Source organism: Salvelinus sp. IW2-2015, linkage group LG15 (assembly GCF_002910315.2).
Source record: "Salvelinus sp. IW2-2015 linkage group LG15, ASM291031v2, whole genome shotgun sequence".
Classification (NCBI taxonomy): domain Eukaryota; kingdom Metazoa; phylum Chordata; class Actinopteri; order Salmoniformes; family Salmonidae; genus Salvelinus; species Salvelinus sp. IW2-2015.
In genome coordinates this window covers 65674646-65693522 of record NC_036855.1, presented here as the reverse complement: position 1 = coordinate 65693522, position 18877 = coordinate 65674646, and the positions used below count along the sequence as shown (strand labels likewise).

General features: G+C 41.8%; 3 protein-coding genes across 3 annotated transcripts in view; 1 reads left to right on the top strand and 2 right to left on the bottom strand.

The window, feature by feature from the left end:
* LOC111973858 (transcription initiation factor TFIID subunit 4-like) overlaps positions 1-18877 on the top strand; it is a 747250-nt gene that overhangs the window by 381410 nt on the left and 346963 nt on the right. The gene's annotated exons all lie outside the window — the stretch shown is intronic.
* LOC111973859 (zinc finger protein 135-like) lies at positions 6487-18744 on the bottom strand. Its single transcript, XM_024147510.2, has 3 exons — positions 18656-18744; positions 8502-8738; positions 6487-7715 (listed from the first exon to the last, which is right to left on the bottom strand). Exons 2-3 carry the CDS (start codon positions 8602-8604, stop codon positions 6592-6594), a joined length of 1227 nt encoding a protein of 408 aa, XP_024003278.2. The 5' UTR covers positions 8605-8738; positions 18656-18744; the 3' UTR covers positions 6487-6591.
* LOC111973860 (zinc finger protein 665-like) lies at positions 12487-18866 on the bottom strand. Its single transcript, XM_024001296.3, is given in 3 exon segments — positions 12487-14960; positions 14962-15769; positions 18656-18866. Coding segments are annotated over 3 exon segments (1056 nt in total). The 5' UTR covers positions 18759-18866; the 3' UTR covers positions 12487-14815.

Below are 18877 nucleotides of genomic sequence, written 5' to 3'. Positions count from 1 at the left end.
GCCTTCCTTCTCCGAGTGTCTTCAAATGCGTTCTGAGCTCCCCATTTGTCAGCAAGGGTCTTTGCAGTGACTTTTGCCTTCTCAAAATCCTGTTGGAATCRGGACAGGACCTCTATAATGTCCTTGAGTAGGCTAACTGCCCTGTGCAGGTCTGCGTCTTTGGCCAGTAGCATTTTGGAGACGACGTTCACGTTTTCTAAAACCTTAGTCTGCAGAACGACTAACATTTAAGTGCTGCTGCATCATCCATCTCGTCCTTCTTGTCACTTAAAAGCCCAATGTTGGTGAGGACCTTCATTACGTCCACATATCTGTATCTCAGGGTGGCAAAGGACTCCTATCTAGATGACCAGCGGGTGGGACACAGTCGTTTTAGAGTTACATTTTCTGATGCAAAATCAAATTTACCACGCAACATTGACCATCTCTTCATGTTATACCTGAAGAAGGTGTATAACAGTTCAACAGTATCATACTGTTTAAACTGTTTAATCTCTGGCACATTTTTGATAGAGTCATTGAGAGCCAGGTTAAGATTATGCGCTGTGCAATGCACATAAACAGCAAGTGGCTCCTTTTAGGATATTCTGGCCTACACATGCGAATACACCCTGCTCATGTTAGCAGCTCCATCATACCCCTGCCCACGACATTTTGAAATATCCAGCCCCTTATCCTCTATGCTGCCGAAGGTTTTTATGTTGAAGTCTCCAGAAATCCCAAAAACAAGATCTGTGGCGACATTATTTGCATCCCTTATCACTCTCACATAGCGATAAACTTGGCTTAACTGGTCTACTTTAGATACATCCGGTGTGGTGTCCATAATAATAGAAGAAAATGGGGCTTCCTGCATCTCTCCCTGAATGTCACACTTCACTCGCTCGGCTCAGATATAAATCAGCTCATTTTGGATTTGATGACTGAGATGGTTAACGGATCCTGCAGGGCGTTCTAAAAGTTCTTTCAGAACTGGGTCGTAAAATGACAGCAGTTCAATTATACWGAGAAAATTCCCACTGTTGGCCTGCCCCAGCTTTTCACAGTGCCCCAGCTGAACGCCAAATTACATGATGCAAGTGTGAGAGTTACATTAACTATGCGCTCCAACACCTGTCGCCAGAAATTTGCTGCGTTACGCACGCCTCTCTCCATTTCTGCGTCAATAGTGCCATTGAGCTTCCATTGCTCATATACCAAACAGGCACCCATGTGAATCTGGGATGTCTCGATAACATGCTATAATTGCGGGTTAGATGGGCGCCTATCTCTCACTCCATCACCACGCATCAGAGAAAAAAGGTGCTCGTCTGAATCTCTGAAACAGCCAGCAAGACTCACAATACGTCACATCTACTTTGGCCGATAACATAGCCACGTACGTGTCATTTGATTCCAGCCTTGGTTTAGTGGTGTATACGACTCGGAAACACGCCTTTCGTCATCTCTTGGAATGGGCCGTAGCTTACACGAGCTAATGCAATAACGTGTCGTTTAACTTTTGCATCCACATTTGTTGCATAATGCCCGTGACTGTTGGACAGGTAAAAAGGCCGTCTGTCCCACCTGTCCCTGTTTTCCTCAGCCGCCACGGATTCTAGTCTCGCCTGCTCTCGCCCTGTCCTGCTCTCGCCCCTGCCTCTCTCCCGCCCGACCGGGATAGCTTGTCCGGCCCTACTTGTGCTCAGGGTCGTATCCGCCGATACCTGACAACCTGTATACTCCTCTGTCAAAGTTGCTTCTTCTGGTACGATGGAACAGCTCGGCCTTGCTCACTTGACACGCTAAAAAGCTGCTGCTGCGATGATAAACCTACATCCTCTTCTGCTCCACTACATTGCTTGTGTTAGCAATGGCTGCACTTAACTGCATTTAAAAAAGGAATCTTATTAACAAATGTGATACTCCTTGCTTTCTCATGTGTGCCTTGTCTTTTGCGTTCCACTTTTGTGTTGATACATTGCTGATTTTTAAAATCTGTAATTTTCTATTCTCGACATTCTCTCAATTTCTTTCCGCCAGTTGTCTCTTGATAGCTAGCTCAACTGTTGCTTTTAACGATGACAGAAACAACAACGCTTTTGGACAGTATTTGCACAATGATCCCAGAATGCATTTAATTATCTTAAACAGGTATTGAAACTTTTGGATACAATTATTTATTAGCAAATTAATTAGATTTATACACTAAAATAGCATGCAGACTTATGTAGTGATCAAAACTTTTGTTGGTGAAACCATCAGTGGGATCATTTATCAAATAGCCTACATGAAAGGAAGCTCTTCTCATTAAATAATGGGCGTGATGCGACGCGTCAACAATTAATACTTGGGCATGAAGAGCGGAATTCAAATTACATTATACCACCCTGTGGCTCCTTAGATCCATAGGGCCTGTGGCTCCTTAGATCCATAGGGGTGTGGCTCCTTAGATCCAGGCCCGTCACCGGGCTCATGTACGACGTGGGCCCTGGTGCAACCGCACCGGCTGAAGTTACGCCACTGGGTGGTATACAGAAGATTTGGTAAAATACCAAGTCCATATTATGGCAAGAACAGCTCAAATAAACCATTTTGTTACAGACTTTTAGTTAGTCCAACATAATGCTTGAGCTTTGCTTTCAGCACCATGGAGAAAAGAATCCTTACCACCGCTGCACTGGCTATCAGCCACAACCTGTCTGCAGTAATTTCCTTCAGTTCTGCCTTTTTAAAAAACATAGCTGATATGGCTGACTTGCTTAAACAAATATGGTTTCTACTGACTCCTTGTGGATTTGTGTAAGTCGATAAGAACCGCCTAGTTAAATTAAGGTTAAATAACAATAAAATATGTACATGCTAAAATCGCCACTGTAAAGCACATAGGGTGTTCACTCCTTATGCCTACCTTCCTTTCTGCATCAGACTTCAGCTTCATGTCTGGGGTGAAACATCTACTTCTGAAAGTACCATGCTTACATTCATGATGACATCTCAGATTGAACTCTTTGCAAACAGCGAGAGTCTCATTACAAACAAGACACACTGGTTTGAAATTGGAGAAATACAATGAATATGGGTGATCAAATCCAATTTTATGTCACATGTGCCGAATACAACAGGTGTAGACATTACAGTGAAATGCTTACTTACAAGCCCTTAACCAACAACGCAGTTTTAAGAAAAAAATCATAAATAAATAAAAGTAACAAATTAMTAAAGAGCAGCAGTAAAATAACAATAGCGAGGCTATATGCAGGGGGTACTGGTACATAGTCAATGTGCAGGGGCACCGGTTAGTCAAGGTAATTGAGGTAATATGTACATGTAGGTGGAGTTATTAAAGTGACTATGCATAGATAATAACAGAGAGTAGCAGCAGCATAAAAGAGAGGGGGGGGGGGCAATGCAAATAGTCTGGGTAGCCATTTGATTAGCTGTTCAGGAGTCTTATGGCTTGGGGGTAGAATCTGTTTAGAAGCCTCTTGGACCTTGACTTGGCAACCCCTCCAGGTGTTGCCCATCTTCCCCACTTATCCCCTGGGTATTTATACAGGGGTGTTCTGTATGTCTGTGACAGTGTGTCTTGTTTGTTCAAGCCTACCAGCGGTTTGTGTCTCAGCTCCTGCTTTTTCCAGTCTCTCTTTTCTTGCCCTCCTGGTTTTGACCCCTGCCCGTCCTGACTCCGACCCCGCCTGCCTGACCACTCTGCCTGCCTGCTGTTCTGTACCTTATACCGACCTTTACCGATTACCGACCTCTGCCTGACCTGGGCCTGCCTGCACCTTGTCCACACTACTCTGGATTATTGACCCCTGCCTACCTTGACCTGTCGTTTGCCTGCCCCTGTTGTTACAATAAACATTGTTACTTCTACAGTCTGCACTTGGGTCTTACCTGAAACCTGATAACCAAGTTGCCAACCCCTGTTGTATATTGTCAATTCAATCTCCCCTTCACCATCATCAAACAGATAATTCAAACGTGTGGATTTAGTGCTAAACTTGAAGGACTCATTGTCTCTGTGAATTGAAATGTTMTTCCCCACCAGTGCCCTCAGAAGAGGAAACAATGATACAATGTAGTCTAACAACATCTCTCTCAAACAGCACAGATGTGAGATGTGTTTCACTGTAGAAGCACTGGTCCTCTTACATTTTAATTCCAGGTTGCATATTACAATATTTAAGGGCATATCAGATGGTCTGCTCTGACCATAACAGTCACACCAASCATAGGGTTGGTTGGTATAAGATTGAAATGGGTAAATAATGTACCTGTGCAAACCCTATGAAATAGCTCCCCAAWACCATCTGATGTATATATTTAATGTAGTACATGAATGGTGACCACAGCCCTTCCAACAATACATTTAAATCGTGTTTTACTGTGATTGTTTCACCCTGCTGCATGTATTCAATGTATTCCATTTCAAATGTGTCTCCCAGTGCGGCTTTACTTCCAGGCTATTATGACACGTCTGTCAGTTTCTTCTATGTTCCTAGGCCTCTAGTACAATGAAAAACATATATTGGTTTTTGGTCACTACCATTCAAAGAAAATACCATGCTTTATTTTTTTCATTGTAGTACAATCATAGATTTTTGTACAGTTCTTCACATCAGAGTGCTGCTGCAGGCCCTTTGCCTCTCTTGACCATGTCGGGCGGGCAAAGCTCAAGGCGCGCTCTCCACTTCCCTCTGGTAGTTATTCAGCCTGATAACACATCACTCCTGATAGACACCAGCTAAAACTCTTGCATAAATGTAGCAGCCTATACACCTAATCATTAGCGATCTGACATGCTGTATTGCATGGAAGCTGTAGGCTACTAACAACAGCAGCTACATAGTCTAGCTTACTATGGTCCTGTCCCTCTGACCAGGGTAAACACAGCGGTAATGTTGTGTATTGTGTATACACAAACTGTTTATTTCAATTAAGAGAAAAAAGGTAGTTGCCCAGCATAAATTCATGTACAAACATTTTTCATTACAATCTTGTCACTTAGCAGATGCTCTTATCCAGAGCAACTTACAGGACAAATAAGGGTTCATTGCCTTGCTCAAGGGCACGATGTCAGACTTTTCACCTAGTCGGCTTGGGATTCAAACCAGCAACCTTTCAGTTACTGGCCCAACACTCTTAACTGCTAGGCTACCTGCCACCAGATCAAATAACTTCAACACAGTTATTCAAATACATTCATCATCAATGACTAAAATAATGAATCTAGTATTAAAAGACAATTTAATAAACACAAGTAGTCGATTCATAGCATGTTTATCATTAAACAAAAGTTGTTGAGTAATAAAATAATCCACCCAAACTAATGCTGAAAACTGATCATCACACCATCTTTATCTGATATACACAGTGTACAAAACATTAGGAACACCCTTTGTCCTCAGAACAGACTCAATTAGTCGGGGCTGGGACTGTCCAAGGTGCTGAGTGCTGAGCATTCCACAGGGATTCTGGCCCAATGCTTCCCACAATTGTGTAAAGTTTGCTGGGAGTGGATCTCTACTCCGAATAGCTCGTTCCATCTCCTCCCACAGATGAACAATTGGATTGAGATCTGGTGACTCGGCGGGCCACTGCAGTAAGCTGAATTCACTGTCATGTTCTTGGAACCATTCCTGGACAAGCCTTGTGGCGTGGTGCTTAATACTGCAAAAATAATCTATTTGCAGATGGATACACTGCTGCCATGAAGGGATGCACCTGATTGGCAATGATGTTAAGACATCCTGTGGCATTCAAACGTTGCCCCACTTTTATCAAGGGGCCCAATATGTGCCATGAAAACACACCCCACACCATCACCACCAGCCTGCAATGTTGACACACAGCATGGATACATGTACTCATGGTTTCCTCTATACCCTAGTCCTCCCATCAGCATGAAACAGCAGGAACCAGGATTCATCAGACCAGGCAATGTTTTTCAAATTTTCCAGACCAGTGTTTTCATTCCTTAGCCCACTGCAATCGCAGTTTATTGTTTTTTTCTGAAAGCTAATGCTGATCTATAATAAAATACACAAAAACTACATCATTAAGGATCATAGCTTACACCTGGTCAGTTATGGAAAGAGCAGGTGTCCTTAATGTTTTGTACACTCAGTGTATGCTGTGTCTACCAGCTCATCCCCACAGAAAACTGCAGAGGGAAGCAGTACCACCCAGTCAACCATCAGACTCCATAGTGAGATGCCTCACAGAGGATATTCAACCCTAAGGGCAAATCCAAGGTCATCTCAATATCTTTACAGTAGAAGCTAACAAAACACACCAAAACTGACAAGGTGCACACTGATCAGTGAAGTAAAGAGAAGCTAACATTCTATAAACGCTCCCTTTCCTCTGTACAGTTCTCTCACAGTGAAAAACAATAGGATTACAATAGTGTTCTACACTTTCTTCATTTGATCCAGTTCACTGTTATCACTTATTTTACGAGACTTAAGTGATGGAGTGACTTTAATCTTAACTGGCCCATTCGAGAGAAACTCTTTCCACAGTCAAATAAGTAGTAAGGCTTCTCTCCTTTATGCATACGTTCATGTGTTTTTAAGTGGCCCAGTCGAGAGTAACTTTTCCCAGTCATGAACGTATGCATACACAGTCAGAGCAGGAGAAAGGCTTCTCTCCTGTGTGTGTTCTCTGATGACCTATTAGCCCAGGGTATGTTGTGAAGCATTTTACACAATCAGAGCAGGAGTAAGGCTTCTCTCCTGTGTGTGTTCTCTGATGACCTTTTAGCTCAGTTGATGTTGTGAAGCATTTTACACAGTCAGAGCAGGAGTAAGGCTTCTCTCCTGTATGTATTCGTTCATGTGTTTTTAAGTTGCCCAGTCGAGAGAAACCCTTTCCACAGTCGGAGCAGGAGTAAGGCTTCTCTCTTGTATGTATACGTTCATGTGTGTTTAGGTGGCCCAGTCGAGAGAACCTCGCCCCACAGTCAGAGCATAAGTAAGGCTTCTCTCCTGTGTGTGTTCTCTGGTGAATTTTTAGCTTAGTTGATGAAGTGAAGCATTTTACACAATTAGAGCAGGTGTAAGGCTTCTCTCCTGTGTGTGTTCTCCGATGACCTTCAAGCCCAGAGTATGTTGTGAAGCATTTTACACAATCAGAGCAGGAGTAAGGCTTCTCTCCTGTGTGTATTCTCTGATGAACTTTTAGCTCAGTTGATGTTGTGAAGCATTTTAAACAGTCAGAGCAGAAGTAAGGCTTCTCTCCTGTATGTATACGTTTATGTGTTTTTAGGTGGCCTAGTCGAGAGAAACTCTTTCCACAGTCAGAGCAGGAGTAAGGCTTCACTCCTGTATGCATACGTTCATGTGTTTTTAAGTTGCCCAGTCGAGAGAAACTAGCCCCACAGTCAGAGCAGAAGTAAAGCTTCTCTCCTGTGTGTGATCTCTGATGAATTTTTAGCTCAGTTGATGATGTGAAGCATTTTACACAATTATGGCAGGAGTAAGTCTTCTCTCCTGTGTGTATCCGTTCATGCACTCTCTGATGAACTGTCAGAACCTTTAATGTTGTGAAATTCTTCCCACAGTCAGTACAGGAATACAGATTCTCTCCTGTGTGTATTTTTAGGTGTATTTTTAACTTCGATAGAATTGAGAAACTCTCCTTACAATGTGGGCAGTGGTGAGATCTCTTAGGTCTGTGATCTTCCTGCTGTTGCTCTCTGGATGTAGAGGATGTCTCAACATGGTCTCCTGTGTGAACAACATCAGAAGAACCAGTCAGTTGGTATTGGTAAAAATAAACCTGTTATGTCAGATCAAAAGACTGGTTCTGATTAAATGAAGATTTCATGGTAAAAACTAAAAAAATCTCTAATTGCACAAGGGGTTCACAAACTTTCAAGCAGCACTGTATATATATATATATCACTGCTCGACTACAAAAAGCTTGGTCGACCAACATCTATCCACCAAACAATCGACCAATTGACTAAATGAGGTCAGACATTTAGGCCAAAAGGGGCAAATATTATGAGTCATATCATCCTCCTCTCACTATCACAAGGGTTAGTAACTACACAGACTCATTTCATATCATCCTCCATTCACTATCACAAGAGTTAGTAACTACACAGACTAATTTCATATCATCCTCCATTCACTATCACAAGGGTTAGTAACTACACAGACTCATTTCATATCATCCTCCATCACTATCACAAGAGTTAGTAACTACACAGACTCATTTCATATCATCCTCCACTCACTATCACAAGGGTTAGTAACTACAGACTAATTTCATATCATCCTCCACTCACTATCACAAGTGTTAGTAACTACAGACTAATTTCCTAGAACTTCAAAACACTGGCAGTTTGTCTACTTCACTTCTTTAGTCTACTCTCTGATCACTCCAGATAACCCAGTTGTTCAGGATGTGTGATGTCAGAATTACAGAATTCAACCTATCAATAGACTGGGTAATAACTTATGGAGGTCTAATTTATGAAGATAACTTAAGATAGAACCTGCTCTTACCATGATTAACAGATTTCCCAATCGTCTCCTCCTCCTCTTCATCTTTAATGTTGACATTCAGATCCAGTGTTTGACTGCAGTCTTCCAGCTTCACTGATGCCATCTCTGGATCCTGCGTGCAAACTGGGCTCCACTGTCACAATCAGGACCCAGTGACTGTAGGATTGGACTCAGTGTGGAAGGAGAGAGGCAGGCTGGGTTTGTCCTCACTGTTGATGTACCGGCCTCAGACTTAATCTAAGTCCAGTCAGTAGTAATAAAGACAAACGGACACAAAAGTTAATCTTGAAAGTTCTGGCACTTTCTTTATCCTCAAACTATATTAGATCAGGTACCTAAGCATTAACAAACCATTCAATTAATTTCAAATTAGACAAGGCTCACACTATAAATTAGTCAACACAATGTAAATGCACTAAACATATAGTAAGATTTCCTAAATTCACACACAGAGCATTCAGAAAGTTATCAGACCCCTTGACTTTTCTATTTACATAAGTATTCAGACACTTTACTCAGTACTTTGTTGAAGCACCTTTGGCAGCGATTACAGCCTCGAGTCTTCTTGGGTATGACGCTACAAGCTTGGCACACTTGTATTTTGGGAGTTTCTGCCATTCTTCTCTGCATTTCCTCTCAAGCTCTGTCAGGTTGGATGGTGAGCATCGCTGAACAGCCATTCAGGTCTCTCCAGGGATGTTCAATCTGGTTCAAGTCAGGGCCACTCAAGGAAATGTAGAGACTTGTCCCAAAGCCACTCCTGCATTGCTTGGCTGTGTGCTTAGGGTCGTTGTCCTGTTGGAAGGTGAACCTTCACCCCAGTCTGAGGTCCTTGGAAGGTTTCATTAAGGATCTCTCTGTAATTTTCTCCAATCATCTTTCCCTCGATCCTGACTAGTCTCCAGTCCCTGCCGCTGAAAAACATCCCCACAGCATGATGCCACCACCATGCGTCACCGTAGGGATGGTGCCAGGTTTTCTCCAGATGTGTTTCATCAGACCAGAGAATCTTGTTTCTCATGGTCTGAGAGTCCTTTAGGTGCCTTTTAGCAAACTCCAAGCGGGCTGTCATGTGCCTTTTACTGAGGTCATGTGCCTTTTACTAAGGAGTGGCTTCCGTCTGGACACTACCATAAAGGCCTGACTGGTGGAGTGCTGCAGAGATGGTTGTCCTTTGGAAGTTCTCCCATCTCCACAGAGGAACTCTGGAGCTCTGTCAGAGTGACCATCAGGTTCTTGGTCACCTCCCTGACCAAGGCCCTTCTACTCGATTACTCAGTTTGGCCGGGGGGCCAGCTCTAGGAAGAGTCAATCCTGTCTCAGAGCTCTACGGACAAATCCTTCGCCTCATGACTTCTGACATGTCACTGTCAACTGTGGGACCTTATATAGACAGGCGTGTGCCTTTCCAAATCAGTCCAATCAATTGAATTTACCACAGGTGGACAACAATCAAGTTGTAGGAACATCTCAAGGATGATCAATGGAAACAGGATGCACCTGAGCTCAATTTTGAGTCTCATAGCAAAGGGTTCGAATTCTTATATAAATAAAGCGTTTGTTTTTTTGCAAACAAATCTAAAAATCTGTTTTCGCTGTTCATTATGGGTATACTGAACGGGCCCCACCAAAAATATACATAATAGTACTTTTTTGGAGTTGGGCTTCACCCCTGGTATCATATAAACACACAAAAGACATGGACAGGTTTAGAATGGCAGGAAATTAGCTTAAAAACAGCAAAATGTTTTTTTCCGCCAACAAGAGGGTTACGATTTTGGGTTGCAAGTTAGTGGGTTGTTACTACACCAATAAATGACAATATCCATCTGGACCTTTGCCACCTAGGACATTTGTGTGACTGGACTTTCTCAATTAGTACTGAGTACCCCTGTAATAGACTGACTGGGAAGGTGATTTTCAGTCAAAGTCCTGCAATAAGAGCTAAGAAGCTAATATTTGTTTTAACTCTTGGTAATTGTTTTCTGTGGGTGTCACCGTTTCATGGGTGCACAATCAAACCCCTTTCATAAGTGCATATTTGAATGCCCCCAATGCAATTTTGTGGTCTCATACCTCCATAGTGTGATTTCAACAGTTGTTTTCTGGTTATTTCTCATTTTTGAATACATTTTTTAACCTTTATTTAACTTGGCAAGTCATTAAAAACAAATTCTTAATTACAATGACGGCCTAGACGTCAAACCTGAACGACCCTGGGCCAATTGTGCGCCGCCCTATGGGACTCAATAACGAAACGAATTAATCATTGTAATTCATTTTAAATTAAGTAACAACATTCAAACCATGTTTAGCGTTATCTAGTCCAAATATGGCACGATGTCAACATTTTGTATCGGTTTGCGTCACTTTCAATGAGACTTTTAATTTGAGAGCCGCAAATTCCACTATTGTGGCTAATCGTTATTGTAGCTAGGTTCACATAGGTAGGAACAAGCGAGTATCAGGGATGCGTCCAGTAGGAGGATGGAGACGTTGGCCACGATCAGATATCAATGTATTATGTAGAAGAAACATGCCTCTGAATCTAAGGAATCATGTCAGTTCTATTCAGAGGATTTCTATCTGCAACTTTCCAAAACGTTTTTGTTCTGAACATCCTCAGGCGAAACCCACTGAGCTACATACGAACCTGGATAGCCTCACATATACGTAAAATATTTTTTTTGCACGTTCTTCACTCANAGGTTGGGAGGGAGACACCTGAAAGATGAGGAAACTAGATATTCATGAAGATTGAATGGTTATGGGTCTGAATCAATAACTGCTATATTCTAACACATTGAGCGTTCGCCTCTTTCAAACTACCCGTGAGTTCTATTGGCTGCTGTAATTAATATTCAGCAAAAAAGCTTGCTTCTCTCTTCCATAGTCTGTTAGTAGAAGAATGCGAGTCTAAGAGGCTAAGGAGGGTTTAAGGCAGAGGCCAGCGGAGCACAGGTGCAAGACAGAGGCTTAAAGTTATTCGCTTATTATGCTAACCATTAGTATTAGCTAAATATATTATGCATAACTATTAACGTAAACTCACTCCATTCCGTACAAATGTGCGCAACCGCAACATTCAAACGAGGCTGCAAAGAAAACTAATGGGACTGTACGACTGTGTTGACTTCAAATCGGGGGTGTGACTAGTTTCTATTCAGCGTTGATCGACATGGTAATGGCTCTATAGTATTGGAGAAAAGTTAAAAAAACTGACCCTCTTGTTACATCGTGACGTGTATGCCGTAACGTACAGCACACGTAAAGCAACTATTTATGTCTTACAATCTCTCTCCACCAGGTAGAGCACTTCTCTAATCTTTTAAAAACAAGAAATGGACAGTGACGGGGTAAGGGGGGATACCTAGTCATTTTTTGCGTCATCATTGCATGCGATCATCATTCTCAAAGCCGCTGTTTACTTCTAAGATCACTTTAGCACCGCCCTAAAAACCAGATTCAAATTCGACACAAACCTTCAATAGGTATATAATGACACATTATATAAAAACTCTTTATGTGTTTTATTTACATTTAGAGGCGATAAGGTGAAAAGTTGGACAGATCAAGTGAAGAAAGCAATTTTCCCACACAACATCTCTCCTTCTCACTATCACGCATTAGTTTCGCTTCCCCACCCGCCATTTTTAAAAAGACCCGACGGGGCTCATTGCCTTCTGAATCATGCAGAAACCAGAAACGGGCAGCGTGGGGTCATGTAATTGATTCTGTTGGAAAGGGGAGAAATTGTGCTTTACAATGGTATTGACATTACAGTTGATCTGGAAGTATTACGTTTTATGGGGCGCTAAAATAAGGTAAATTGTAAGGACCAAGGCGATGTACAAAAGTGAGTGAGTTTACGTTATTCATTAGCTAAATATATTATGCATATACCCCTTATTCAATAGCTAAATATAATATGCATAACCTATTATTCATTAGCTAAACATATTATGTAAAACCCATTAGCTAAATATAAGGCTAATACTGTGTTGACTTTATTGCTTGAAAAAGGTAGGCTACCACATCTAATATCACACATATATATTATATACAGTGGATTCAGAAAGTATTCAGGCCGCTTGACTTTTTCCACATTTTGTTACATTACAGCCTTATTCTAAAATGTATGAAATTGTTTTGTCACCCCCACTCAATCTACACACAATACCCCATAATGACAAAGCAAAAGGTTTCATTTTTTTGTGCAAAAAATGTACATAGGTCTTCAGACTCTTTACTCAGTACTTTCTTGAAGCACTGTTGGCAGTGATTACAGCCTCGAGTCTTCTTGGGTATGACGCTACAAGTATTTGGGGAGTTTCTCCCATTCTCTGCAGATCCTCTCAAGCTGTCCGGTTGGATGGGGGGCGTCGCTGCACACCTATTTTCAGTTCTCTCCAGAGATGTTCGATCGGGTTCAAGTCCGGGTTCTAGCTCGGCCACACAAGGACATTCAGAGACTTGTCCCGAAGCCACTCCTGCATTGTCTTGGCTGTGTGCTTAGGGTCATTGTCCTGTTGGAAAGTGAACCTTCGCCCCAGTCTGAGGTCCTGAGCGCTCTGGAGCAGGTTTTCAAGGATCTCTCTGTACATTGCCCCGTTCATCTTTCTCTGTCTGAGTGACCATCAGGTTCTTGGTCACCTCCATGACCAAGGCACTTCTCCCAAGATTGCTCAGTTTGTCTCGGCTACCAGCTCTAGGACGAGTCTAGGTGGTTCAAAACTTGTTCCATTTGAGAATTAAGAAAGCCACTGTGTTCTTTGGGACCTTCAATTCTGCAGACATTTTTTGTTACCCTTCTCCAGATCTGAAAAAGTKAAGGGGAATACTTTCCCAATGCACCGTAAGCCTASRTGATGATATGCGGCTGCTTTGTTAAACAATGAATGGCTTTTTCTCTAATTCGTTGACATCAGATACTTCAGTTGTAACTGGTTCTGTTGCACTACATTTTTACAGTTGATAGACAACTTTAGCTCTGTTCTTAACTTAGACTATACTAAAGCAATTGTACACGAGAGGGTGTGCGAAACAACTTTTTAACACAGCTGTGCTGCGGTTATAGGTAAGAGTACCGTATATCAGCACAGCTGTGCTGCGGTTATATGTAAGAGTACCGTATATCAGCACAGCTGTGCTGCGGTTATATGTAAGAGTACCGTATATCAGCACAGCTGTGCTGCGGTTATAGGTAAGAGTACCGTATATCAGCACAGCCATAATAAAAGTTGTTGTTCACAACCTCTAGTGTACATTTGCTTTTCTACAATGCGTTACCAATTAAATAAAAAACTTTATTTTGATAAATGATATTCAAACCGACTGGCAGAGAAAAGATGTCCGTTCATTCTATTGGATAGGTTGCCAGAGACTCGATCCAGTCGTGATGTATTTTTATTCTGCATCTACGGAGTCGTTTGTTCAAAGTGTTACGTAGCCATACTGGCTTGCAACGCTCTTATCCCTTGGCTGGGCTGATGGGCCAGTGGTTGAGCAGTGATTTCTCAGATGGAACATGCTTATCTGTGCTAAACTGTTTTTTTAGTATGGCTTAGAACGTGTTTCAAKRAATCACAATGCTTGTTTTGACCAACCCGTTGTAGAATATTTTTGAACAATAGCCTGTATAGAAATCAAAAAGGTCTCTGGTGCTGCAGTATGCCTCATTTATTGTCATGCTCTGTTCTGGTATCAAAAAATATTCTGCTCGTCTCCAGTCATGTAGAATGATGTAGAATTTAATGAAATGGGTTTAGAAAAGGCCTTTTATTTTGCCTCAGAGAGCAAATAAGATGAGATTCATGCTCTGCTTATATTATAATGGATATATTTTCACCCCTACCCTGTCCGTGGTGTTCTGCGAATCCAAAACCTTCTGGCTACTTCGCCATGTAATGCTTACAAAACAAAGTTTATAAAACTGCCTATCTAAGGCTTGTTCGTGTCTGTTCTCCATTGTTTCAACAAGAGAAACCTCAGAGGATATTCAACCCTAAGGGCAAATCCAAGGTCATCTCAATATCTTTACAGTAGAAACTAACAAAACACACCAGAACTGACAAGGTGCACACTGATCAGTAAAAGAGAGGCTAACATTCTATAACACTCCCTTTCCTCTGCARWGTTCTCTCACAGTGAGAAACTATAGGATTASAATAGTGTTCTACGCTTTCTTCAWTTGATCAAATTAAAACGTTGSCAATTATTTTATCAGATAAAAATTAAGTGARGGCGAGACTAATCTTAGCTGGTCTGAAAGAACTGATGAGGCTTTTCTCATGTATATATACATTGGTGTCATTTTAAAAATGGCCCAATCTGGAGAATCTCTTCTCACAGTCAGAGCAGGAGCAAGGCTTCTCTTCTGTGTGTGTTCTCAGATGAACTGTCAGACCCCTTGATGTTGTGAAGCTCTTCCCAGCTTCAGAGCAGGAGTAAGGCTTCTCTCGTGTGCATCCGTTGGTGTGATTTTAAGTTGTCCTGTCGAGAGAAATTCTTCCCGCAATCAGAGCAGAAGTAAGGTTTCTCTCCTGTGTGTATCCGTTGGTGTGATTTTAAGCTGTCCTGTCGAGAGAAATTCTTCCCACAGTCAGAACAGAAGTAAAGCTTCTCTCCTGTGTGTATCRGTTGGTGTGATTTTAAGCTGTCCTGTAGAGAGAAACTCTTGCCACAGTCAGAGCAGTAGTAAGGCTTCTCTCCTGTATGTATACGCTGGTGACCTTTTAACTTATCAAATTGGGAAAAACGTTTTCCACAGTCAGAYCAGGAGTAAGGCTTCTCTCCTGTGTGTATACGTRCATGTGTTTTTAAGTGGCCTAGTCGAGAGAAACTCTTCCCACAGTCAGAGCAGGAGTAAGGCTTTTCTCTAGTGTGCACACTCTGATGAATTGTCAGAGACCCAGATGTTGTGAAGCTCTTCCCACAGTCAGAGCAGGAGTAAGGCTTCTCTCCAGTGTGTATCCGTTGGTGTGATTTTAAGCTGCCCCMTCGAGAGAAATTCTTCCCACAGTCAGAGCAGAAGTAAGGCTTCTCTCCTGTATGTATAAGTTCATGTGTTTTTAAGTGGCCCAGTTGGGAGAAACTKTTTCTACAGTCAGAGCAGGAGTAAGGCTTCTCTCCTGTGTGTATTTTTAGGTGTATTTTTAGCTTTGATAGAATTGGGAAAATCTCCTCACAATGTGGGCAGTGGTGAGACCTCTTAGCTCTGTGATCTTCCTGCTGTTGCTCTCTGGATGTAGATAATGACTCAACGTCTCCTGTGTGAACAACATCAGAAAAAGGTCAATTGGTGTGATATACACTAAGTATTCAAAACATTATGAACTCTTTACATGACAGARTGACCAGGTGAAAGCTATGATCCCTTATTGATGCCACTTGMTAAATCCACTTCAAATCAGTGTAGATTAAAAAGAGGAGACAGATTAAAGAAGACCTTTAAAGCCCTGAGATAATTGAGACATGGATTGAMTATGTATGTGTGTCATTCAGAGAGTGAATGGGCATGATAAAATATGTTTTTATCAAATACAAAAAGCTGAAGAATATACGCACATCCAGGTAATCAAATCAACTTTTAGGGCTCCCAAGTGGAGCAGCGGTCTAAGGCACTGCARCTCAGTGCTAGAAGRGTCACTACAGACGCTGGTTCGATTCCAGGCTGTATCACAACCGGCCGTGATTGGGAGGCCCATAGGGCGGRGCACAATTGGMCRAGCATCGTTCAGGTTAGGGTTTGGCCGGGGTAGGCCYTCATTGTAAATAATAAWTTGTTCTAACTGACTTGCCTAGTTAAATAAAGGTTGAATAAAATYAAAACCATAMGCACTGAGCTTGTCTGACAGGCTCACTAAATAAATGATAKGCGTGCCAGAGAGTGGTTTGTAAGGTTTTATTGTTAAGCAATGTCTCACTCAGTAACTTTCCACATACCACCTTCCTATCCACCCTTCATTGACCCCAACCTATACATTCCTTATACATGTAAAGTAAWCAATAAGTTGGTATCATGAATAAGTATATTTCAAGCTAGAATCAAGAGTATGTTTATATGATAGAGCTAATACCAATGATTGTGAACGATTGCCCTATAACACGGTCTTATAACTTAACTGTTTTATATTATTGTATTCTCACTATGTTGAAGTTACTATTCAAAAAGGAGGGACTGTTGGATTCTAGCTTGAAATAAACGTATTCATGTTACCATACTAGAACTTATTGATGACTTTACATGTATTAGGAATGTATTGGTTGGGGTCAATGAAGGGTGGATAGGAACTTGGTGTATGGAAAGTTACTGAGTGAGACAAGAGGAAGTGCAGAAAGTTAAACCTCTGGGAGGGGGGCCAGAGGGGCCCACCACAACAACCCTCCTACTACAGTCCTCTCACACACACTTCCCACAAAGGTTCTAGAATCAGGAAGGACCATGACTACACCAGTGAGAGGAACCAACTAAGTTCCTGACTAGCAACAGAGATATGTATAGGCTGTCTAGATGTGTAAGGAGTTGACCCATCTAGTAGGAGGTTATAAATATATGTGCTTGTGTAATCATGCTTTGTCTTTGCAGCCGTTTGACCCCGTGGGTGACAAAACTTGGTTTGAACTTTTCCTAGTAGTCAGTTTGAGTTTTTACTCTGTTTGTTCAAAACCTAACAGGAAGCTTCATAATGAATAATGGAAAAGCTTGATAATGAAAAATTATCTAACGGCAAAATGATGAACACGGTGTGCTTTATCTATTACCTAGTTCACCAGTTGACTACAGGTATTTAAATAGTACTAATGTTCAAAGCCCAAAAAACGTCACTTAGCAGAATGTGGCAGGTAGCCTGGCGTGTAGGAGAGTTGGGCCAGTAACCGAAAGGTTGCTGGATCGAATCCCCAAGCTGACAAGGTAAACATCTGTCATTCTGCCCCTGAGCAAGGCAGTTAACACACTGTTCCCCAGGTGCCGAAGACGTGGATGTCGATTTAGGCAGCCCTACGCACCTCACTGATTCAGTGGGGTTGGGTTAAATGTGGAAGACACATTTCAGTTGAATGCATTCAGTTGTACAACTGACTAGGTATCCCCTTTCCCCCCTCACAAAATGCTAAAATGCTAATCCTCATATAGAACGCTAACTAAATGATAATGAGCGCATTGAGAACATTTTGTACAGCTTCTGATATAAACTATACAAGTATACAGGTTTACTCAAACACGCTACAAACAGTTTGCTGCAAGCACAAAACTAATATTAGCATGCAAGGCTCTTGATCCAGGAGGGGATTCTCTGCTGTTACCAAGCGAATGCTTGATTTTTGGAAGAAGATAACCACTTAGCTAGATAGATAACTAGCTACTAAATTAGCAAACCAAATTTACATTTACATTTACATTTAAGTCATTTAGCAGACGCTCTTATCCAGAGCGACTTACAAATTGGAAAGTTCATACATATTCATCCTGGTCCCCCCGTGGGGAATGAACCCACAACCCTGGCGTTGCAAGCGCCATGCTCTACCAACTGAGCCACACGGGACCCCCCCTGCACAAATGCAGAGTATTTAGCACATTGTAGACGGTTAACTTAATAGTTATAAGATATCTAGCTGGCAAACATTTAGTTGTGAATTCCATACTGTAATGATATCACCTGGCGCGTGAAGCACGACAGTCAGTGACTCACAAGGCTCCGGTCTCTTCTCATTGACTGGGGACTACTGGAAGCTACATAATAATGTGATGCAATGTTCTTTGTCTCCTTATGTATTGCACAAGTTGACTGCAAGTATTTACTTAAAAAGTGCATACAAATAATCACATTGTTTCAACTGTACTGAAAAACCATCCTGTGSCATTTTTCCAAATACCCTGGTATACAGTATAGTAACTACAGTAACTACAGACTCATTTCATAGAACTTCTAAACACTGGCAGTTTGTCTACTTCACTTCTTTAGTCTACTCTCTGAACACTGCAAATAGCCCTGTTAATAAAACAAATGCTGACAATACTGGTGTCAAACCATGCAAGTCTCAGTAGCATTAAATAATATCTACCTTCTCATTGAAACAGTTCTACTGCAACTTTTCATGCACAGTGGGAAGTTGGAATGAATAACACAAACTTAGTTAGAACCTGCTCTTACCATGAGAAACAGATTTCCCAATCTTCTCCTCCTCTTCTTCATCTTTAATGTTGAGATTCAACTCCAGTGTTTGACTGCAGTCTTCCAGCTTCACTGATGCCATCTCTGGATCCTGCAGTGCAAACTGGGCTCCACTGTCACAATCAGGACCCAGTGACTGTAGGTTTGGACTCAGTGTGGAAGGAGAGAGGCAGGATGGGTTTGTCCTCACTGTTGAAACGG

Bases quoted from the DNA above. Each gene is read 5' to 3' on its own strand.
- LOC111973859 (XM_024147510.2), bottom strand. From the start codon at position 8,604: ATGGCATCAGTGAAGCTGGAAGACTGCAGTCAAACACTGGATCTGAAT. The intron at 7,716-8,501 runs GTAAGAGCAGGT...TTGTTCACACAG, and splicing joins TGGGAAATCTGTTAATCATG to GAGACCATGTTGAGACATCC.